Genomic DNA, 24,002 nt, shown 5'->3' on the forward strand with positions numbered 1-24,002 from the left:
AGAATAATGTCATCCGGGTTTGAGATTATGCACACATGAAGTGGGAGGCCTGCATTCCCTCCAGGGAATTCAAGACTAAATCTTTTGGCAGATGACCTTGAAAACAGGAGTGCCCTAGGGAGGAAGAAGCACAAAAAAAAAAAAAAATTCTACATGTCCTGGTAAAGGTAAAGGTAAAGAAGGCGTCTGTGAGATTAATGGAGAATAGCAGAGAGGAATATGTCTCTCCACCTAGTCTCGGACCATTCAGTGAGGATGGAGGGCTGAATTCACCAACCTGGATAATTTCCGAGATTTTTAGCCTATTAATGCATAATACAAAATATGTAAATATTTGCAGATCTGAGATGAACTCCATGAGGTCCTGCACTCCTCTAGAGATGTGGATGAAATCACTGCAGGCTAAGAAAGCAAACGCTGTCTCCGTGTTCCCATGCAAATGCAGTAGCCTTCAGGCAATTACGTAAAACAACTGGTTTAAAAGCGAAAGATATGCAAACACAGTTTGAGGGTGGCCTAGCACTTCAGTTTGGACCATACAAGCAAACATATTACAACGGTGGCTCCTGGGTATCACATCACCTCATTTCCAAGGAGTTGAGGCAGCAGCTAGGTAGGTGCGCAGCTGCTCATACACAAGCAGTGGTGGATGCATGGAGAGGAGCGTGCTCGGCACCTCTGCAAGCCAAAGGGACGGATTGCTCAGTTTAAGTTAAACTGGAGAGTTCTGGGATGATAATTTTGGTCTTCAGTGCCTGAAGTCTGCCTAAATTCTGGTTTTAGTACACATGTACTATTTTTTTTTGGCTGCGCTGAAGATCCAAGTGGCAGGAAAATAAAAGCAAACAAACTCACAGCAAACCTGCCTCAGGCTTACCAGGAAGGAAACGGAGGCCAGAAAGTAGGAAACGTGGCCACAAACACAGTGCTGCTGTTAGTCCCCAGGCTGTGAGCGTGCAAAGAGGGCGCAGAGGAAACAGCCTCAATGGACAGCTCCTGATGGAGGCCAGGCTCTGCTCTCACGCTGCGTAAACAAGCAGAAGTGGGTAGGCACTTGATGCAACCTCTGCTAAAGATGTAACTAGCAAAAATACAAACCACGGCAGGTTTGTAGAATGCTTCATACTGCAAAGATCATTCCCCGAAGTATTTCTTCACGGAATATAGCAAGAAATTTTGGAAGGACACATTTCATTCCTTCCTGAGAGTCTGTGGCATATTTTTGCAGCTCAAATCATGGAGACCTCCCAAAAGTCATTTAGCAGCATTTTCATGCATTAACAGGAATGAAAATGCTTACTTAATGATTAGTTAATAGGAGTGAAAAAGCTGTCTTGCTTCCTCACTATGCTGTAGCATAAAAACTATACTACAAATTATTTTTAACTAGGAAATTTTATTGTACTGTTAGATAAAACTGACATTTCCTTGTGTGTTTCTGGTGACTCCACTAATTCAAAATCTGGCCTAGTGCTTATGCCTTTAAGAACCCATCTAAGTGTTTCACTACCCAGCTTGAAATACTTCCTACAGCTAACATAAAAAATGATGGTGAAGGCAAATACATCATTTTTCTTTCCTTTTCAAGCTACAATGCTGTAATTTCATTGAGTCAATATTTCCAAGGATTCTTGTCTGACAATTAAGTCCATCATTCAGTGAAAAAAAGAAAAAAAAAAAAAAAACACAAAAAAACAGTTTCTTTGTGAATGGCTGATGAATATGCCATCTGTGGCATTAAATTCCACTGCACCAACCTGTACTAAGGCCAGGAGAAACATCACACAGCAGGCCTGCAGCTCCCACCTGGGTGATGCCTAAATTAGCTCACTAGGGAATGGGCTCGCTTGGCTAAGAACTTTTAGGACCGAATCACTGTTTGCTAAAGGATGGCTAATTGGATCAGCTGTGTTAAAACCTCTGTGCAGGACAGCTGTGGAAAAAAAAAAAAAAAAAAAAAGGAAAAAAGAAAGGGAAGGGGAGAGAAGGGAAGGGGAAGAAAGAAGTATCTATGAGCTTCACTATTGCCCTCTGTGAAGGTGTCTCTTAGGACAGAGCCTGCTGCCTTCCTTTGGAACTAGCAATAACATAGAAGAATGCTAATGTTCTGGTAATGGAAACATCTTAATAAAACATAAAAAGATCTGCTGCTCTTTGATGTAAGGTTCCTATGTCTCTCTAAAATATGCATCTCTACTAGAACTTTGAATATAAAGAATTCCCTTCCATAGTCCATGCCAATTCCAGGCGGAATCACTAATAGGAAAAACATTGGTTCTGTTTTTCAGAAAAGGTTTCTCAGTGGTTTACTGTAAAGCTAAAACATTTGCTCTGTCTTCCTATCGATTTGCTTTATATATATAAAGTGTATAAAATAAATGCAAGTGCCCTTTTCAAGATAGTTTGTCTGTGTAGACAGGTTACACTTTTCCAGTTCCGAGTAACGTGACAAAAACGGTACGCTCCGACTTTCCACAGGCAGGAGGAACCCCTCTCGGGCTGTGTCTCATTAGGATGCTGCTCCACAACCAGCGTAATCCTATGACAGTGTGTGCCATCAGCATGTTCTGCAGTCGACAAGGGCTTATCGATTACAGCAATCAATCAGAATAAATAAAGCAGTCTCTCAATCAAAAGACAGGGAGATAACACCATGCCAGTGCACAACAAAATCAACATGTGTAGGACATTCCTGTTTTCCGTGTCCCCCTTTGATGGTCTTGCACCCAGTTGGAAAAGCCTCTTGTCACAGGGTACTGAACACAGAGCGAAACATTTAAGCTGTCTACAGACGGTTTCAAAGCATTTACATTTGGTTTAGGTTAATTTTCCTCGACCTGCAGTTAATTAAAGAGCAGTTGAAGTACAAAATATTTCCCCCAGCTCTAGTGGTATACATGCTCATGTCAATCTGTTACAGTCCGAACAGCTTTAGTCCACTTTTGTTATAATTTAAAATCTCTGATAAAAAAGTAATAAAACAATGTATTTTTATATAGAAACCATTGCCTTTTTCAAATAAAGAACATATCGACATTTCATCTCTGCTATAACATGCCACATTTTAAAAAGGTAGCTTGCCCCCTTATTTTTTTTATCTTTGTATGTTCACAATATGAACATGTGGCACACATTTGTGTTGCTTAAAACCTTTCAGTCTGGTATCTGTTAAATATCTGTGGTTGAAATTCCTGGGACCACACAGTGCCATGTCTTCCGCAAACAATCTATTGCACCACCAACGAAAGGCTGCGATTGAGACAATCTTCCTGTACTTCCCTAACACAGGAAACAGTTGGTTTAACACAAAAACGAATACAGCTAAGCTATGCTGCCAGCAGTGTTTGTCCCTTGGTATCATCCAGGGGAGGAAAGAAAACAAATGGCAGAAGGCTCCAGCCCCGATTACAACTATGTGCACACACACAGCCAACACTAACATCTTATTATGACACTGTCGTCAGGAATTTTTAGGAATCCAGGTGTACAGAACTCTTCTGACATCAGGAATTGGCACAAATGTAATCCAGAGATTATCCTTTATAGCAGCTTTTCCTTTTGTTTGCTCAGCTTTTCGCGCAAAGCACAGCAAACGTGAAAGAGTTACATGTACAACCGAGTAACAACCAAGCGGCTCCAGACCAACACCTTGGGAGGGGAGAGGAGGAAAGGGGAGCCCCTTCTCTCTGCAGACATGCTGGAGGGGGTCCCCTCTGTGGAAGGGAGTTTATGGGTCCCCCAGAAGCTGCAATCCAGCTCCCTGCTTGGCAGCCCAGAGCCAGGCTGGCCACCTCACAGTGGGAGAGAGCCCTCCTGGTCCCCTGCTTTCTCCAGCTTCTCCGGCAGGGTAAGCACGAAGGGTAGGAGGACGCCCTTGGCGTCAAAGGGAGCTTTGAGAAGCTCTCCGTCGAAGGTGCCCTTGAGCCCGCCATCCGCCTCCACCTCGCCATCCTGGGCTAAGCAGAAGCGGAGGGTGCCGGTCCGGTTGACGCAGTAGATGGTGTTGCCCAAGGCGGCGCAGCGGAAGGGCTGGACGGGGCCACCGCTAGGCCGCAGGCTGGCACACTGGCTCCAGCGTTTGGCCACCGTGTTGTACCGGAAAACTTCCACGCCGCCGCTGGTGCCCCCACCCGGGCCCTGCTCTCCACCGCGGCCGCTGCTGACGTCAAAGCGGTAGATGAAGTTCTTGAAGGCCACCATGTCAGCAGAGCGCCGGCGGCTGCTGTTGTAAGGGCACTCCTGCCACTCGTCACGCTTGGGGTCGTACTTGAGCAGGCGGTAGAAGAGGGACCCCCCCGAGACGTAGATCTCCCCGTTGCAGGTGGTGGCCTCGTGAGCCACGGCGAAGGCACCCTTGGGCAGAGGCGCCACGGGGCTCCAGCGGTCAGCCCGCGGGTCGTACTTCTCCACGGTGAAGAGGCACTCGCCCCCCACAGCATAGAGGTAGCCGTCCAGAGCCAGCAGCTTGAGCTGCGAGCGGGGCTGCGCCAGCGGGCGCACCTGGCTCCAGGTGTCGGTGAGGGGGTTGTAGCAGAAGACCTTGTCGGAGAGGCGGGCCCGGGGCTCGCTGCCCGCCGGCCCCGCCGCAATGCCCCCCGCCAGGAAGAGGTAGTTGTGGAGGACGCACATGGCGCAGCCCTTGGCGTTGGCCTCCTCGGGCAGGCGTGTCAGCACCCTCCACTCGCGGCTGGCCTCATGGTAGCAGTGGATGAGGGAGCCGCTGTCCTCCAGCGACACCACGGAGGAGGGGCTCTGCGGGCGGCTGCTCTCGCGGCTCTGGGGCCGGCTGCCGCCGCCTGGCCGCTCAAAGGCGTCGCTGACCTCGGCCACCAAGAGGCAGCGCCGACCTGCCTCCAGCCGCCGCTGCAGAATGAGGTCCCTTTCGGCACCGCTGAGGCGGCCGTAGACGCCCGGCTCCCGCAGCACCTCCAGGTAGTGGTCGCTCATGAAGCGGTAGGCGGCCTCCCGCAGCTCCGCCAGCCGCTGCTTCTTGGCCAGGCACAGCAGCTGGTAGCAGTTGTCGAGGCGGAGCTGGGCACGCATGGCCTCGGCGGCGCAGTGCAGGGCGCAGGGCATCTGGAGGACGCGGGCGCCGCTCACCACCTCGGCCAGGTTGTCGTGGCGCACCTCGCCCATGCGGGCGGTGTAGACATAGTCAATGAGGAGCCGCAGCGCCCCATAGCTCACCCCCTTCACCCGCAGGATGTCCCGCGAGGCACGGGCACGGAAATAGTCGCTCTTGGCTGCCAGCACCGACTTGTGAGCCCGGATTCGTTGCCCCGACACCTCGATCACCAGGTCGGGCTCCTCCACCGGCCGCCCTACGGGCTGCGTGCCCGATGGTGTCCCCTGTGCGTTGTTGGCCTCCTCCTCCTCCGACTCGGAGGCTGCGCTGTTGATCTCCCACTGGCTCTCCACCACGCGGCCACCAGTGGAGGCTGGCGATGGGGCCCCACACTCGGTGGTAGCAGCGCTGAAGCACAGGGAGGAGCTGAAGCCGCAAGGAGAGGCCAAGGTAAGCGGTGGGGTGCCGGGCCCGGCCCCGCTCTCCTCCTCCTCCACTGCGCCGCTGCCCTCCATGGAGCCGCCCTCCACCACAGCCAGGCTAGCTGCTCTGGCCCTGCGTGGTGCCGCAGGGGATGGCTCTTGGCCACACCGCTACGCCCATCACCTGCGGGGAACAGCGCAGAGCACTGAGCCTCCGTGGCCCAGCCTGCACCAGCTGCCTTCTCCCCTGTCAGATGCTGTCGGTGAGAGCCTAAACCTCTTCCCGGTGTTGGTATCGCACCTCGACAGCCTGAAAAGCTGTTCTGGTTTTCCTGTTATTATATGAAAATTTTTATGAAGTTTTTACGCGCAGCGTCCTTTTGTGACAACCGGTCCCACACTGCGCTGGGCAATGAGAAAGAAATGTCCTTTGAAGTCAGAGAGTTAGGAGTACTATCATAGCTTGTTCACCATGTGCAGCTATTTCAGGGGAAGAGAGTGGTTGCAGTCTGTTCTAGAAGGAGATTCCCCATGAGCCAAAGTCTCCTTGGCATGAACATCACAGAGGTTTCTTCATCTCACTGCTCCTTATATGCAATCCCACTGTTGAAAAAGAAAGTGTAAAAAATCAGTCAGCTTTAAAACATATTCTCAGTTCACTCCGAAGTTCAGGAATGCTAAAGTCATGTTTCCATTAATGGTACATCAATAGTATCCTGAAGTTACCAAAATTATACTAATAGAACTCTAATCATTTACAAAACTTACCAAAGGATTTTTTTTTGTTATGACAAAAGCAATCTGACATGGATATAACAGCATATGTAGCTAGAATGACGATGTAAATCAAACTTCATAGGAACTGATTCAAGGTTTAAGATTTCCGCTAATATAAAGCAGAAGAGAGCACAAATCACAGTAGATAATTCGAACATGAAGGGTTTGTTTTTTTTCTGGGAAAATGTCAAGCTACAGGACACAGCTGTAAGTAGGTTAGTCCCTGTCAGCACAATCACTGCTGAGCTTTATCTTCATTTCACAAATATAGTTTTCAGAACAAAATGCTTTTTGACTTACTTCTTTATAAATTTCCTAGGTGTGGTTTAAGTTTTTATGAATCACATACAAAAAATGGCCCAAATGTACTTATCTTCACATAATGAGGACCTGCAGGTCTGATTCTATTTTTAAGGTCAGTAATTTCCATTACAATCCCTGCTGGCATATTTTTGGAGTACTGAAGGAACACTTCATCCTGTGTAAGATATAGCTTGTGATTTCCTTTCAGTAGAGGTGAGATATTTATCTTCTTAAATTTGTGTTAGAAGAGTCTAACTCCTGAAGCTTTTTTCTTGAAAATATAATTGGTAGATGGAATTGTCCATAAATCCCTGAGATGGACGTAAAATTTAGAAACCCAAACTTGTACAAGCAAACTTCAGTTAAATGAAGTCAGACTTCTCTCATCAGACTTCTCTTAGAGGTTTCTGTTCAGTGCACTTGCCTTGCAAAGGACTTTCTATTACATTTGAGTACATTAAATTAGATGACAAATCAATTTTGAGGTCTGATTTCTGGACATTTGAGCCTTTGAGACCGCAACAAGACCTCAGTACTGTTTGAAAACTCCTTATTAAAGATCAGATTTCACTAACTTTTTATTTCTCGTTTAACTATTTTAAAATTTGGCACTTAGGAACCTTGTAAGAAGTTTTATGAACTTTGGATATAGCCTCAGCAGCAAGTTTCCAAGGTCCAGCCCCTAACTCTATATGTTGGGCTTTACTGGCTTATTTTCTGCAGCTTTATTTGGATGAGTAGAAATGCAGTGCCCTCTGCATGCGCTTGGTGAGTGAGACAAATTGCTTCATTAATAACTTAAAACTGGGCAGCATCCCTCTCAAAGTGATTTTATTTTTCAGTGAGTCTCCACAGTATCGAATTCACTACCTAACCACTTATTTCAGTTTATTATACTTTAGATATTAAGATTAATCTATTTTCTGACCCAGGCCTTCAGCTTTGGTGGAGAGCAGCTACTGTGACACTTGTGAAATGACAAAGGTCAAATGGAGATGGTTTGAAAATCACCTAGAATATCAAGCTCTGATGTACTGTTATATTTAGAAAATTGCTACCAGTATAACATCAATGTCACATAAGTAAGTACGTGAAACATTTTGTGTCTGCTCTGCTCCTCTGGTGGCTGAGCACCCTGATATTCTGCCTGTACTTTCCTACAGTTCAGGACAGCCTGACCTCCTCAATCGTTAACATTTAAGGGTTGTTAATATGCTTTCTCCCACTGCTGTCAACGTTATGATCTTTTATAGATCCAGACAGCTCATTTCTTCGGCCACTTCTCCCAAAATCTCCTTGGGCTTTACATTCCCCCTCTACAAGAAGGAATGAGTGGCTTTAGGCAGCTTCAAGTTCTCCATCTACTACTTGATTTTGCAAATGAAACAATAAAGGAGGACTGAAAGAAAATGCTCCCCAAAGCAAAGCATGAATAAAAGTGAGAAGTCAAAAATAGTTATCTGTAACACCAGTATTATCTATGTATGATGAAATGTATTTCCTGCGTCATGTCTCCGAGGAAAATCACCAATAATATTATTTGAAGTTTTTAAGAATGGCATCCAGGGAAAGCGAGCTTTTAAACTTTCTCAAGTAATGAAAAGAAAAAGGATGAGGTCCTCCTCAAGCACTGTAATCAACCCTTATCCCATACACAGATATCTGCTGGGCCGAGAACTCTGACCTGCCACTGAAACCACCCACCAGGGTCCTACCAAACACCTGTGTTACCATCCCCTCGAGCAGTCACAGTGAGGAGGGAGGGCTGATAGTACGGGTTGCTAATGGCAGCAGCAGAATTCTGAAGAAAAAAACAAACACCTTCTGTTATATTTACAGCTAAGTACCACGAATATGCTGAAATTCATGCTGAGCATAAAGAGGATTGGAATCAAAGTATCACACGCAATTTAGTTAACAAAGAACTCCACGGGGAAGCCGAAGAGCTGGGAAAGCTAAGGGAGGGTTTGGAGGACTTTGTAAATTACAGACCAATGGCTGCTCTTCTAGTCTCAGCACCTTTGTCTAGCTGCAGGGATTACACAAAGATAAAGCTGAGAAAAACAACGCGCAGAAGCTGTGGAACCTTTCCATTACTGAACAACGCAACCAGTCCTCAGCCAAAAGGTCATGAATTTATTGTAAAACAGGAAGAAGCTGGAAGGGACAGATGGAAATACAATACTGAAATCCTTCTTATTTTTCTCCCTATCTACAGCAATCAGAATTGTGTTGCTGACACAGAGCGTTCAATAATTACAGAACCACAGAAGACACTTGGTAACTTGGCTGATTTGAAAAGATCAGAGCTTGTAGTTAGAATGATATAGTTTGGCTTAAAACAAACCTGGCTTTACTACTTCTTCAACACTCACAAACAGGATAAGTGCTGGAATACGAAGCAAGAGTGCATAGCATCCACGGACTGATGTCACCTTTTATACCAGGGACTTTTAAGCCAGAAGCTAAATTGCATGAGCCGGAGCTGTTTTCATTATCATGGGTTTGGTCTGGGGATGATGTCATGTTAATGGCCAGAGGTACTGCCAACAAACACGAACTGCATTTACAGGCTTGGCAGTGACACGCTCGCAATGTCCTGGATGCGTGCCCCCAGCCTCAGATGCTGTGAGACGTTGCCCTAGGAAGAGAACAGATAAGGCGAAGCTTTTTCTGAGAGGAACTGTAAGGAAGACCTGCAGGTAGAGTTTCCTGGCACGGCATTCATTTGGCAGTTCTTCTGATACAAACCAATTAAATGCTTGTTTTGCATTGTTCCCTCCCTATTTATTTCTTTTTATGAGTGCAGTGCCAATAACCTCTGACCTAAACCCTGTCCTCTAGCAAGACCCACTGGCTCTGGGGAATATGCACACGTGGGAGTAATTGGGTTAGTGCTCTCCAGTTCACAAGTGGAAGCTGCTCTGACTCAATCTTGGGGTAAATTAAAGCCGTGCTTTCCCTATCGTAAGCAGCTCTAATTTACATTAGCAGGCGATCCTTCCCGCGAGAGCATAGAACTGACAGAGTGCCACGCTGCTCCACCTTAGTCCAGGAAATGCTTTTGTAAAAACTTGTTCTGCCAAATTTCGCTCCAGCGGAGAATTCCCTCAGGAGAGAGGAGTCATCTGATGGAGACGATTAAGGAGTCCAAAGAGGCAAGATCATCAAAAGAGAGAAACATCCCTTGTATTTATTAAACAAACAAACAAAAAAAGGTAAAGAAGGCTGTTAAAAGTAGAGCTGGCCAGTACTATCATGCAGACTGAAGATACCCATCTCAGTCTGGGAGAAGGCAAAATCTTCTGGAGGGCTGAGTCAAGTGTGAAGAGGCTTGCTTACTTACAAAAATGGTCTGTTGCACTCCTGCTCAGTGAGCAGCTCTGTGAAATTCAGGACAAAAATGCTCTCTTCCTTACTGGAGAAGACATCTGGAAAATAGAGGTGCCAATTCTCTGAAAGCAGCTGCTTGCAGCACCTGAAACCCTGCATCCTGTTATAGATTTAAACTCTAGATCTTGACTAACCTCCTACTTGTTAAGAAAAAAAAAAAGATTGTCTTTCAAAGGCCAACCCCAAGAAAATTGTAGATTTTTTTTTCTTTTCCTTTGTTAAAATTAGCAGTGCTCAAAACTGAGGTTACAACGCACTGCCAGTGCCTACCTGGATGTATCACTGGAGCTGCCTGCGCAGCTTCCTTGTGACCTCGTAAGGTGCTGTGATTTTCTCACACCATGCAGTGGAGGTATGAGTGCTTTTATCTCTTAACTGCAACATTTTCATACCACCAGGATGAAAAACAACCATTTAAGAAGTGCAGCTTATGATTACAGACCACACAAGAAACATGTGGGCAGCAGTTCCTCATCAGGAGCTCAGAGGAATAAAAGGATGTGAGCGTATCGGGCAGGGTCGGGGGGAGAGGAAATCGGTCATAATAAAAACGTTATCAAAATCTTGATGGAACAGATATTCTGGCTAGCAAATCAAAACTAAAAATAAACAGAAGTTTTGAAGAGTCATCACAACCAGAGAAAAGGCTTCCTATCAGTGATATCTGCAGAGAATAACACTCGCTAGAAAGGGAAATATCTGTTTGAGTTCCTTCCAGGTTGGAATCTTCAGAAGTAATTCGGAAGGCGCAGTGTCTCTCAGGAGTTCTCACACGGATAAGGAAACAACACTCCCACAAAAGCAACAGTTAGCAAAGGTTAAGTGCAAGCTACCTCTAACATCTCCTGGAAGAAAGAAAGCCTAACAAAAACAGAAGGGTTAAAAATGAGGCTTTGAATGACTGCAATACCCATGGGGAAAACTCCAGGGCTGGTGTCTGCCACTAGCGCGCTACAGATCAGGAGGTAACGGCATGGCAACACCACAATGACTGCAACAAAACTTCTTTTGTGGAGAATTGCGTGGCCAATGACTGGGTTGAGCTGTAAGTAATACCCAGCGTGGTGCTACAGCTAAAAGGATGAAGGCAGTCCTTGAACTGGGAAGTAAGGAGCAACAGTAGGGTAAAGGTTATCTCCTCATCTACAGCATCGGTAGGTTTATGGGGTGTGTGATCATGCATGGCACGTGCATGCATGCATGGATGGATGGACACATGCATGCTGTACGTTTTGGAAGCAGCAATGAAAAATCTGGGAGTATCAAACGTCTAAAGAGCTATCAAAAAACATTTCAGGGAGAGACTGAGGCTCTGCAGCCAGACAGGGGCTTGCTCTGGTTCCCCACAGCTTACGCCAGACTCGAGCCAACCCCCAAGCAAAAAGGTGATAGGAGCTTCGGCACCAGCTGGCAGCCACACTTCCGAGCCTTTGGAGAAGGTGGCTTGTGCTAGCAGCTTGGAGAACTGGTAATGCAAGCCTGAGAAACGCCGTGCAGACACTTCTCCGGGGCTTGGTATGTTTATTTTGTGACTTGATGACTGTGAACAAGTGTAGACACATGAACGGTCTGCAGGCTGATGGCTCGTGGAGAGGGGCCTGAACAAGCCAGGGGGTGGAAGCTTAAACAAAGCAAAATGTTTTCACCACTGGGAAAAATAAATAAAAACACAACAAGAGACTACCACAGCATATTGTGAATGCTGAAAGTTTGTGTGGATCAATGGGGAGAGGGAAGAACAAGCTTATGGAAGGGAAATCTGCTGAAGGCGACTGAATACACACTAAACACTACAACTGTATCTATCCAGTTTAGGAGGATACTGAGCTGGAAAATGGTCAGAGTATTAATATTCAAAAATAAATTAGTATCCCAGGAGGAAAACCACATTTTTACCCTGCTGCACACTTCTTTTAATACTGGACTGTGGCCCGTGAGGGAGACGGGATGATGGATGTTCGATCCGACCCTTATTCTGATGAGATTCACCTCTGACACAGATGAGGAAGGGAAGACCTAGCTTCTTTATCTCTAGGTGATCTCCAACCAGGAGACTCACTGGAAGGCTCTTTGGGAGGATGAAGTTTGACAGGATCAAACCAGTTGATCTCGCGATCCTTTCCAACTTAAATTCTGGACATTGCCACACACCAGGAGTGCTGGCATCAAGCAAGGCATCAGCTTGTGATGATTAAAGGCCCACCCAGGGTGTTGGTGTGGTTCACTGCCCTAACGTTGATGGCTTCTCATCATTGAACAGTGTTGTGAACAAATAAATAACTGCAAACATTCAAAGTCACTTTGGTAATGATGATATAATAAAGGAGGGGGAGAATATCCATCAAAAAGCCAAGTCAGGTAAAGATTGAAGATTTCTACAAATACATTTCGTAAAATAAAAGAAGATTTGGGTTTTGGTGGGCATAACAGCAGAACATTTGATCTCAAAGAACCTGCCACATTTTTGCAACACACCTGCTATGTAGTGCTCTTTAATACAGAAAATAGGTCCATATATATGGGCAAAATGAAGTTCCTTGCTTAAGATAAAACTGGATTTTGTTTTTAAGTTCATTACAGAGTGGACTTACAGATTACAGAGCTGAAAGCACCAGAAATCTGTCAAAGTCTGTCACCATTGTGCTTGAGGAAGAAAGAACTTGAGAAGTAACAGTATACTTCAAAGGAAAGCCAACAAAATCCCATTTGTCTGAGACTTATGCCTAGGAAAAGAAAGTAAAAGGAAAACTTCTAGAGAAGGGAATAATAAAACTACTTCTTTTTCCAGACTGAACAGGCTCATTGATTTCTTGGCAAAATATCTAAGTGATGCTTTGAAAAGCAGACAGCCTTCAGACACACAGCGAAAGGCATCCTTCTCATTTCTGGAGAACACACATTGTTTCTTTGCTATTTTTACCCAGGTACTTTTTCCAACTGAAGGCTTACAATCACTCGAGCCACAGCCAAAAATTACAGGCCATCTAGTTAGATTTACCAAATAGTTTCAGATTTCTCTAGACATTATCTCTACGCAGACCTTGGACCAGATTCAAAGATGGAGAGACGTCTTTGTCTCCGCAAAGGGTGACTTTGAGGGCAGTTATAGATGGCAGGAGGCAATGCAGCAGAGATATACCTAGGACAGCCAGATCAGATAGCAATGAGAGCCCAGCACGACAGCACAGAGCCCAGACTCCCTAATCTGAAAGGAAGCAAGGAAATAGCCTGCAGAGGCTCCCGTCTGCCATCGCAGTGCTGCTGGTAGAATGTGCTGTTGGACCTATAACTGTGAATTTTTAGGTGACTCATGGGAGTCTGACATTTTTCATTTATTGTTTCGCGGAAACCAGGCCAAGGTAGAGGTAGACGGTGCAGGCCTGGGGCCATATTTCCACACAGCACCGATCTGTGGGTGGGATGCACCTCCCAGTTCTCCCATGGAGGCAGAGGCGAATGGATTTAGTGTGTCTGCACTGCGCTGTGTACTGATCTGTCTGCAGCCAGCTCCCGTGCTGGAATCTGGGGCACACGGACACGTTTGCACGCCGTGTGTAGGCACAGCTGCATGCCCGTTGAGTGGGATCCTCAAGAACCAGCATATGAGAGCTACGGGGGGCTAGCCAGCAGAGAAATAACAAAGATTATGGCAATGAAATGCTTGACACAGATGACCAGGAGGTGTTAATTCTTGCTTTAGGTGCCTTAGCCCAGAATTGTTTCCAAAATAAACCTTTAGTGTTTTAAAAGATACCGACACTTGCTGCTACTTCCCCTTTCTCTACAGTGGGTAGAGAACCAACCTAGCCCCAGAGGAATCTTGCTGCTGTTCCTTCCTTTCTCTAACAAGCTTAAACCCCCCAAATGCCAACTGGGGGGCTGCCCAAACCATCAGGCTATGGACTATGAGAGGAGGGTTACACTTCTTCAGACTAAAGCTGCAGTACTGTCCACAGAAACAACCAAAATGTTACTGAGGGAGAGAAAAAAGAGCGTGGGGATCTGTTCCCTGATGAATGGGAACTTTCCCTATTTCTTCCCATTGCATCCTGCAGGGCAGGGCTCAGTTAGGCTGCCCGGGGTACAGTCCTTCCCAGCTCCTGCTAGGCTTCAGGCTTTGCTGATCTGGAAGCAGAAACACATGCGAGAGGTACTTCTGCGGCATGACTCTCCTGTCAGAAATACCTGCAAGCTGTCAGCACCGACTCCACCAGGCACTGGGGATGTTTTTAGCAGCAGTGATGTAACTGAGGGCTTAGCAAAGTATGAGGTGACCCCAAGTCGTCGTCAGAACTGAACAAGTGAAGAATAAAAAGTCCGTGAAATGCATGCTGCTAACGTTACTAGCAGGGAACAGTTGCAGGCCACTCTGACACAGAAATAAAATAGGTTCCTAGTAAAATACTTTTATTTCCACAGCCTGACACTTTCTGCATTTGATGTATAACATTCTTTTTAATGTGAACTCCAAAAGCTGAGGCTGGGTGTTGAGGTAAAAGCTTTCTGGATGCACTGGTTTCTCTGACTATACTCAACTTTGACATTTACAATTTACTGCAAGCGACTCGGTATTTCTCATGATAAATATATTTTCTTCATTTAGCACAGTAAATAACTAACAGTTAAGACGCCTGAATTTAAAGGTTTCAAACGACTGCCTGGTTATCTAATTTTATTCCTGCAAGCACAGGCCAAAGAATTTTACTCCTGTACCCAGCCAATAACTTCTGGTTGAATTAGGTCAAAGCATTCTTCTGTTCAAATCATCCGTCTCACAGCTATACAGCTTCTGTTTCAGCTAATGACCTTGCTGGAAAATCAGGTGTCAGATGGATCACTGTGGATAAATACACATGCTATGCTTTATTTTAGACTGTGCTTTTTCATCTTCTGTACTTTTATACCTGCTGACTTGCTAGCTCTCTGTTTTTCCCAAATGATCTATGCTCTTTCTGAAGAGACACGCAGACTGGCAGCAGCGTGATGAAGGACAATGATGATCACAGCTATCTCAGGATTGTCCTGTCTGCTTTTTGAGTTCCTTACATAGAGGAAAAGTAAAGGCTGTAGTAACTTGTGATTCAAACGTGTCTCTTCCGTGCACTACAGGATGAAGGCTCATTGATGAATGTGGTTAGGCTTGCATCAGATGCAGCTGCCATGGTGCTACTCTTGCATTTGTAAAGCAGCAATTTGGGCAGAGCTGAAGACAGTCAGGATGTGTAGTAAGAACCAAGACCATTGGATCAGGATGTGAGGAGAAGTATTTTGTTTTATGGCTAGGATCTGGGAGGTGTGAGAAGAAGCACAGGCTCTGGGGTCCTGATTTCTGGTTCGTGGCCATTTTGAGGTTTTGATCACTGGCTCCTATGTCTAAAGTTTTGCTGTCTCTGACTAGGCAGAGATTTTAGATACGTATCAATGATATCTTCTCAAAGCAGATATTAAGGATTCAGCGACTGTACTCTGAAAAGCTGCCTGATACTGGGCGTGTAATAAAAGTACTTATTTCCCTCCCTGTAAGGCTGTAACAATGTTGTCTTGGCATTGGGCTAACATATCAACAGTCTGATAGATATTTGCACCTCTGCTGCCCATCCTAAAGGCCTTCTGGTTCTCTGCCACAGCAGTAGGAGAGCAGAGGAACCACCTACCTCATCCTGAGCAAGAAGAAGGAGCACCAGTGAAAGTCACCATCTGAACATACACGAGCAGTCTTTGCCTTCCTCTTCCTGTACCACAGGGTAAAACATCTTGCGACACAGGGAAGCAACTGACTCCAAAGTTGACAAAACAAAACACTCAAGTGACATTTACTTTACTGCTTCGGCATTTGCTGTGGAAACCAAAAGCCTTCAGCACTCTATTATCACTTGTTATTAAACAAGAAACATGTTGTCTCAGTACTGCCCACTTTATCTCTGCTTCACGGTGCTTTTTGGTAAGGGCAGGGTCTCACGTCACTCTAAATCCCATCCCTGCTACAGACACATTAACTTCACAAGCATCAGGATTTCCCACACTGTACCACTGCACGTACTAATGTGTACAGTAGCTCTTTTTTTTTTTTCTTTTTGAACTGAGGCCTCTGAGGGAGCTGCAGTGAAGGAGATGAAAGAAAACTACAGGATAAGAGGAAAGCTCTCCCATGACGAGATTTGTTTTTGATTGACTGAATCAGAACATTTATTGTTAGCATGCCATTCCCATAGCAAAGGGCTGGGTTTAGGTTCTTAGCATCTAACACTTTAAAAAACGAGTGGCAGAAATCACAGCTTATCTCCAGTGCTCAGGCTCTGTTCTTCCAGTCTGCTTACAAGAGAGGGAGAGAGAAAAGCAGAACTGTTTCCAAGGGAAAAAATAAAAATAAAAACCAAAAACATTGCAGATCTGTTAACACATTGATAGGTTGAAATGATTCAAGAGTCCGGGAGCCTTTCGGCAGTTAGGGATCCACAGGCAAAGCTTACTCTGCTCCTTAAATACTCCTGGGGGAATCAGCGTCCAGAGAAACAGCAAACAGCTCTTGCTAATCTGTGAGGTGTATATGCAAAAGAATTTCAATGCTATTAATTAATGCAAATCGTGTTGTGACAGACAACATAACAGCATGGGAGCTGCTTGTCCAACTTCTGTGGAGCTGTATGGAAAGGTTGTGGTTTCTGGCCCGTTCCCAAGTGAATTAAGCAAGGCTGTCAACTGGGCTGTTTTAGCCAGAGGCACGGCAATGGCAGCTCGTGAAACACTGCACCTGAAAAGCATTTACGTGACACATCTTTCTTCTCCTTCTGACGCACGCTGCAAGATCTGTAGAACTACTGGAGGTTTTTTCAGCTTGTTTTGCATAAAATAAACTGACTAAACTGATCGTGAATTCCTGCTGTCCTCACTGATGAGGTATAAGAAACTGGAAAGTACCAAATGTGCTTCGTAGAACAAAGCATCCAGCCAACACTTTTTCTATTACCACACAGTTGTATTAACTTATACCATGCTGACCCAATCTTGTTATTCTTCCAAAGCCAAAACTGCCTGTTTGCATCCAAGGAGGACAGAGAATAGGCTACAGGATTGCCAACACTGCTTAATAAGAAAAAAAAAACACTGCACAGCAGCATTTATGGTCCCAGTCCTGCAGGGATTTAAATGCAGATTTAAATGTTAGTCACAGGACTAGCCCCACTCATAATACTAACGTGAAAATGTACGTATAAACTGTTTGCCTAAGTAATTGCAGGAGGAAGGCAAAATCTCTACCCATTTACTGTATTGTCACGTGCTCACTGGCGCTGGCACAAGGCAGAGGGCAGGAATATATGGTCCAGGCTAGGGAAGGAGCAAGGTCTCTTCTCGTTCAATGAACGCTCAGTCATGGATCAGGTTAAACTGGCTGCCAAATCCTGAACTGCTGTAAAGTAATTCTTTGTCAATAACAGGCAGTAAATCACATCTGTTCTCTACCAAAACGACACCGAGACCAAGAACAAAACAGAAAGAACAGATGATGATAATCCATTAAAAAGTAAAACAGCAGACTCAACTACTGTCCCCAGAACACTAATGAGATCAAACACAATGAAAATGTGCTCATTTTTAAAATAGGTATTTCCAAGGACCTAAACTAGTAGAAAATGACTTCTCAGCTTCTGCTGATGGGAAAGAAATGGCCTTCTAACTGCAATGCTGCAGAATCTCAGCAAGCATCAACAGCAAAATCCCTGCAAAATCCATACAGGATCTTACAAGATCAAAACCAAGACAACCCCCCAAAAAGTTTAATTCTACTCTGAAAGAAACGGCACAATTTCCTTTCATGTTTTATTATACCCATCTTTAGCAGCCAGCTGCCCCTAATATCCTCTTGCAACAGGATACTACAGGATGCTGAAACCCCCAGTAAGTAGGATCTGGATCCAGTCATCTAACCACATCCCTGTCTCTCAAGTAACCTAGGCCAGCCCTAAATACTATAATCCCGCTTTACTACAGTAAAGCCACTTAATGGCTTTCATTGAATGTGCCTGCCAAACAACGGTGATCTAATATTTATTGATGTTTCCAGCCATCATTTTGCCTACCTATTTGGACTATTTGTTACACGGAAAAGCGATGAGAGCAAAGAGTTTGTAGATGAAAGGAAGCTGTTAAAGATTTCAGACTTCCTAAATTGAAAAGTTGAACCCTAAAAGTGCCACTTCTGCCAGGAGTGAGACCCTGAGGAGCAGGAGGAGCTGGAGCAGACCAGGGACTGGTCCTTGGCACCTTGACAGGTCCTGATCAGACAGCACCATTAGTATGGGGTGGCTGGCGGATCCCACTGTCATGCATCAGATGTCCTAATTAAAGAGGGAATGGATGGTGGGTGATGGGCCCCAGGAAGAGGCGCACACAGAACAGGCAGCAGAGGTGATCAGCTGGAGCAATATTTTTCGGAAAAATGTTGTTTTGCCTACACGAGCGACAGATTAATTAGTATTTTCTATAAACATTTCATCTAATTCCTTCTTGGGAGGCAGACGGTTAAATCTGTGAAAGATGGAGGAGCTCTTTAGCTTTTCAGCTTGTGTAAAAGGATTGTTCTAGTTTATTGCTTTCCTAATTTTTATTGTCCTACATTTCCCAGCTTTTTGTTCTAGTTTCAATTGTTCACTTTAATTGCTGTGGAAGAAAAAAAAAAAAAAGCTTTACAGAATATTATTTCTAGAGGGCTTTTCTCCTCGATGAGTGAAAAAACATCAGCTGTAGGATTTAATACCCGTCATGTGCTGTGCTGTGGGTAAGTTTGGGCTCGGGGGGGAGGCCTCTTTTTGCAGGACCAGGCAGAAAAAGCTCCTGACTTCAGGGGAACAAAACGCTGTAGGACTTTTCCTGGGGTATCGCCACATTCCACAGTGCCAAGCCCTGTGGTGTGTGCACACCTGGGGCTCGCCCCATCCGTGTGCTCTCTGTAAGCCCGGGGAAAGTGGCATAAATATATATATATATATAGGGGAAAAAACGTGCTGCCACACAGCAGTGCCGGGAGGCTGGCTCACGGGGATTTGCAATGGGTCGGCGGGAGTTAGGAGGAAGAAAAGACCGTATATAGAAAGCAAAGGCGTAGGTGTGCTGTGGGGCAGGAGGCTCGGGAGGTGCCCGGGGGCTGCCGATGGGACCCGACGGGGCGCCAGGACGCCGCCGTGCCGCAGCCTGGCGGCTCTGCCCTCCGCCGCCTCAACACCCCCGGGGGGCTGCTCCCCAGCCCCTTCCCCAGCGCCTCTCCGGGGCTCCGAGCCCTTCTCCTCCTCCTCCTCCTCCTCCTCCTCCTCCCGTCTCCCCGCCGGCCCCGGGCTTACCTTGCGGCAGCGCGGAGACGGGCGGCGAGCAGCGCGGCGCTCCCGGCAGGGCTCCCGCAGGGTTGCCCGCCCGCCTCCCGCCCCGCCCCGCAGCCCACAGCCCGCAGCCGGCCCGGCCCCACCTCGGGCCCGGCGTGGTGCTGGCGGTGCTGGTGCTGGCGGTGCTGGTGCTGGTGGTGGCGGCTCCGAGGCGAGCCGGAGCCTGCGCCGGCGGGGAAGGGGGAGGAAGGGGGTGGGGAGCGGCGGGGCGCTGCAAATGGCTGAACGCGGGAGCCCGCTCCGCGCTCGGCCCCTTTGTTCGCCTGGCACGCCGCCTGGGGGCCTGGCACGCCGCGGGGAGAAGCGGGGTCCCCCCCCCAAAAAACACACACGCACACATACAGCCCCCTTCTCCGCCCCCGGCACAGACCTGTTGCTGAGCCGGGCGGGCAGGAGAGGGAGCGCTGAGGGGAGGCTCCCCCCTGGGAGGAGCCGGGGCCTCGCCTCTGCGCGGTCTGAGGTAACTGGGGGGGCTCCCTGTGGCCGCAGCCCCCCGGCTGGTCCCTCTTCAGGGAGAGGTGTCCCCACAGCAGGCAGCTCCTTGGCTGTATTGTTACGCAGAATCACAGAACCATTCAGGTTGGCAAAGACCTCCCAGATCATCTGGTCCAACCATCCCCTTACTACCAATGTCACCCACTAAACCATGTCCCTAAGCACCACGTCCAACCTTTACTTTATGGGTCTGCTCCTGGTGAAGGCAGCCCTCCATCCCTCATACCCCACTGCAAGCTCCAGCCAGGCTTCCACCAAGACCTCCCAAACACCAATACCGTATTTTCCAAACCTTTACAAACCATGACCTGTGCACAGATATTCCACATATCCATCACAATGTATAGTTTTCCCGCAACACATCCTTCTTCTTCTGTAGCTTTTCTCTTTTTCCCCTTCTTTCCACTCACTCCAGTGTCCTGTCAGGCTGGTTCTTCAGCACCAGCCCATCTCCTGGCCCTCAGGGACACTCCAAGCAGACGGGCAAAGCCTCTCCCTTCTCACTCACAGCAAACCTGACTCATTTCATCTGGTGGTGGTGTGACCACTGCAGCTGTACGTTCTTCCAGCTTCACAGTAACAGTGGTTAAGCATGGCTGGGTGTCATCTCAGCCATTTTGTCCTATTGCCCTACTTCTGAAGCCTTCTGGTTTGCTCAAAGTCTTACCGCATTATGTGTTGAATTAGTCCCTAATACACTACAGCACTTACCTACATTGCTGGATAAGTGTAACCACTTGAAATCATTGGCTCCACTCATGTTACACGCTTACTTAAGTGGAGTGCTTAGCTGGAATGCTAGTTTTCAAGCTGAGGTCATGTCTCATCTCTGCTGAGAGAGGCCAGCATGCTTTCTGGGGCCACAACAACACAGTGTTGTAGGGGTGACTGCAACACGTGTCTTCAGCAAAATTGTGAATTTCCTGCTATTCCCTCATTTGGATCAATTACGTTACTGGAGCGTTGGTTTCTGTTCACGGTCCTGTTCCTGGCTAGCTGGAAGAAGTGTCCATGTGATACAAGGAGATCCATTAAAGCCTGCCGGAAATAACTCACCTCTCCTGCATCAGGAACTAATCTTCCTGCTATTTTGTGTTACTTTACATACTGTACATTTCAAGATGACACTGAAACTAGACAACTAATACAGGTCTGGGAAATTACTTTCGGAATCCCTGATGTTCTGCTCCTATGTGGACTATTATCTCTCCCTGAGATGCCTGACTTCTGTTTACATTAATGAGAGCTGTGTGACTGTGCCAACAGTATCATATCCGAGATCATTCTGACTCACGCTTTCTGTCTATGTGGTGATTTTAAGCACTGCTGAATATGTTTAGCTCCTCTTTAGGTTTTACTGTCACATCACACTCCAGGCTGGGTTTACAAAGAAGTGTCTGATGTATGGTTTTGAGAGACAATTGAGAATCAGTGGCTAGGAAGTAGTGTATTTACGTGTATTTATTGGTCATACTTGCCCTTGTCTGCAATTCCCAAACTTCCTGAACATCAGTCTAATGTCCACCCACTGGTTCTGGTTCTCTCATTTCCTCGCAACTTGAATTCACTGAGGTTCCATTTATAATTAACGTACAGCAATAAACATGTCTGCGAGGCAATATTTCTCACCTAGCTAAGACATTGTATTTTAGGATGAGGTGAATCATCCTTTGGTGTTGCCTGTTTCTCTCCATTAGCTGTAAAGTCATACTGGTGTAGTAGTAGACAGTTAATTTTAAACACCTGGATTACAAGGTGAATCATTGTCCCAGGGTAGAGAAGGCTCTGTCCTAAAGGCAACCAGGTATCACACAGCTCTTCTGGTGCATCATTTGGTACCTGTCATGCATTTCTGGAGCCCAGCCAACACAGCCAAAATTCAGGGGTGCTGACAGCTTGTTATTGCTGCTGCTGGCCAGCAGGACTTGAGGAGAAACCTATGTTGTGCAAGGGCCGATTAGCCTGGAGCAACACCTGGAGAGTGGTGAAGACAAAGAGGTGAGAGAAGGCAGAAAGGGAAGAGCTGGGTGTTAGCAATGCGCTGCCTCAGAAGATGTAACTGGGCAGCAAGCAACTAGCTAAGGTTTCTGGTAGCATCCAGATCTGGACAGATGTACATGTGCACAGAGCCAGTCAGGGCTCTGCCCTTTCTGAGGTACCTTCCTCGGCACATTTCTCATTTTCCCACTGTCTGCAATAGCAGCTGCACTGCTGTGATTCCCAACTCCATTGTGCAGCACTGGGCTACCCTGGTAGATGGGCAAAAGCACTCTTCTTTGGTAAAATTAGCAAGCAGTTCACATACAAAATTTATCATTTCATTTTCAGGGGCTTTGATTTCTAGCCAATGAAGCTCCTGACATTCTCATTTAAGGAGGTTAGGAATCATTTAACAAAATCATTATTTCACCTGGGTAAAATACTGAGTGCATATCCTATGGAACAAGAGGCTTTAAACCTTCCTACATATAGGGCTCAGAGTATAGCCCATGCAGGCTAGCTTTTTCCAAGAGCCTCTTGAACAAATAAATGTAGCAACACCCAAATTCTGGAACTGGCATGGGTAAAACCCAGCAGCATTGCACCTGCACATACAGGAGCAGGTGTCCGACAGGTAGTGGCAGTAGCTGGGATCAGCGGTCCCTGCAGTATCCAGAGATTCGGTTCATAGCCAGAAGCCAAAATGCAAGCAAGCCAAACAAACAGAAAAGAAAACACGACTCTTTTTGCTCACCCTGTGTTTGACAGCTGAAGACTCCTCTGTGAAATGCTTCTTGGTACTATAACACGGAGGCCTCAAGCATTGGTTTGGTTGCTATTGCTGGCACAGGGCAACAGCTCGTTATATTTCTGCTGAGCAGCCAAAGATGACTAAAATAAATCTTGTATATCTGGAATACAAAAAGTATACATGCTGCAGGCATGTTGCACAGGCTATATAGTATTCAGAGAACAGTAGGTTTGATGACTCAAACTGATCTACCTTTGTGTATTATTATTATTACTTGTATGTAATACACCCAAATAGGAGAATGTAAAGAAAAAGGATGAGAAAAAGGGCAAGATACCCTTATTGGAAAGGTAATCAGCTTGTGGGAGACAGAGTGGTAATAACCATAAGGAAAAATAGATCATAAAGGTTTCTTTAGGTTTTGTTTTTAAAGAGCAAAAAGCAGAGACAGATCAATATTGTTTTTAATTTAAGGAAAAAAAAAAAAAAAAAAGGAAGAAAAAAAAAGGCAGAACAAAGCAGACTGTCTTACTGAGAGTTTTGTCACCTGAAACAATGCTCTGAACAGGTAGAACAGCTTTTAATTAGGCTGAAAGCATTTGATAGGGTTAAAAGATGGGGAACATTCAGCACTTAAATAGATGAGCAGTTGGGAAAACAAGCACATAATCTCCCAGTTCACTAAAAAGATAATAAAAAACAAAGGATTTGAAAAAGAGAATTAAAGCCTACCCTTGCTCTTTGCAGTAGGAGGAGATTATCCAGGCAGTGTTTCTTCTCAGCCACAACCAGCCCAGGACTGTCACGCCACCTCTCTCCAATGTACCTCCATGGTTGCTGCTATGGCATGTGAGCAAAACACCTCACAATCAGCACATTTCTCCCCAGATCCTGATCCACCCATGAAATGTCTTCAGGTAGAGGTGGAGGCTGTAATCAGCTGCTTGCCTGGATGGCCGGGTTCGTGCAAGGAAGGGGCCGGCACGAGGACTCCACCTGATGAAACCTCAGGATGTGTGCAAGGGACAGTTGAGGTGCTCTTGTCTCCAGCAGCACAGAAGCAGCTGACATTAACTGATGGTGTCACTTGTGTCTGATCTGGATTAGGAGCAGCATGGGCTGCTTGTAGCAGTGTTGTAGAAAGGCTGTTGCACGTACAGATCTTGGCTGAACTAGGATCCTTCCCGTTGAAGTACGCAGTCTGTGCTCCCCAGCTCTCCACAAAAGAAATCCCTTTCAAAAGAGCACCTTCAAAAAGCATTCAGAGCAGCCAATTACTTACAAAGATTTCATCTCCTCCAAGGTGTGCCATCTTCCTCTTAAGTGTTCTGGCTCATCCTCCAGGTCGGGACACACTTTAATGATCACTGTGATTATCCCTGGCGTATAACAATACGCACAACAGCAGAATGTGCAGTTCTGCTGTCAAGGCCTGTTTTGCT

At 46.3% G+C, this 24,002-nt stretch overlaps 1 protein-coding gene across 2 annotated transcripts; it reads right to left on the reverse strand.

Moving 5' to 3' along the window:
- Nucleotides 1–1,980: 1,980 nt before the first annotated feature.
- On the reverse strand, nt 1,981–23,773 carry KBTBD11 (kelch repeat and BTB domain containing 11). Of its 2 annotated transcripts, XM_032185693.1 has the most exons (3): nt 23,293–23,773; nt 22,564–22,720; nt 1,981–6,090 (listed from the first exon to the last, which is right to left on the reverse strand). In XM_032185693.1, the coding sequence occupies exon 3, from the start codon at nt 5,578–5,580 to the stop codon at nt 3,793–3,795; it is 1,788 nt and encodes a 595-aa protein (XP_032041584.1). In that variant the 5' UTR covers nt 5,581–6,090; nt 22,564–22,720; nt 23,293–23,773; the 3' UTR covers nt 1,981–3,792. The 2 variants fall into 2 exon arrangements, with proteins under 2 accessions (XP_032041584.1, XP_032041585.1); XM_032185694.1 differs by lacking the exons at nt 22,564–22,720; nt 23,293–23,773 and adding an exon at nt 19,296–19,351.
- Between the last annotated feature and the right edge of the window lie 229 nt (nt 23,774–24,002).

Source organism: Aythya fuligula, chromosome 3 (genome assembly GCF_009819795.1).
Source record: "Aythya fuligula isolate bAytFul2 chromosome 3, bAytFul2.pri, whole genome shotgun sequence".
NCBI classification, from domain to species: domain Eukaryota; kingdom Metazoa; phylum Chordata; class Aves; order Anseriformes; family Anatidae; genus Aythya; species Aythya fuligula.

What these genes read in the sequence shown, in the direction of transcription:
- KBTBD11 (XM_032185693.1), bottom strand. Translation starts at nt 5,580, where the DNA reads ATGGAGGGCAGCGGCGCAGTGGAGGAGGAGGAGAGCGGGGCCGGGCCC.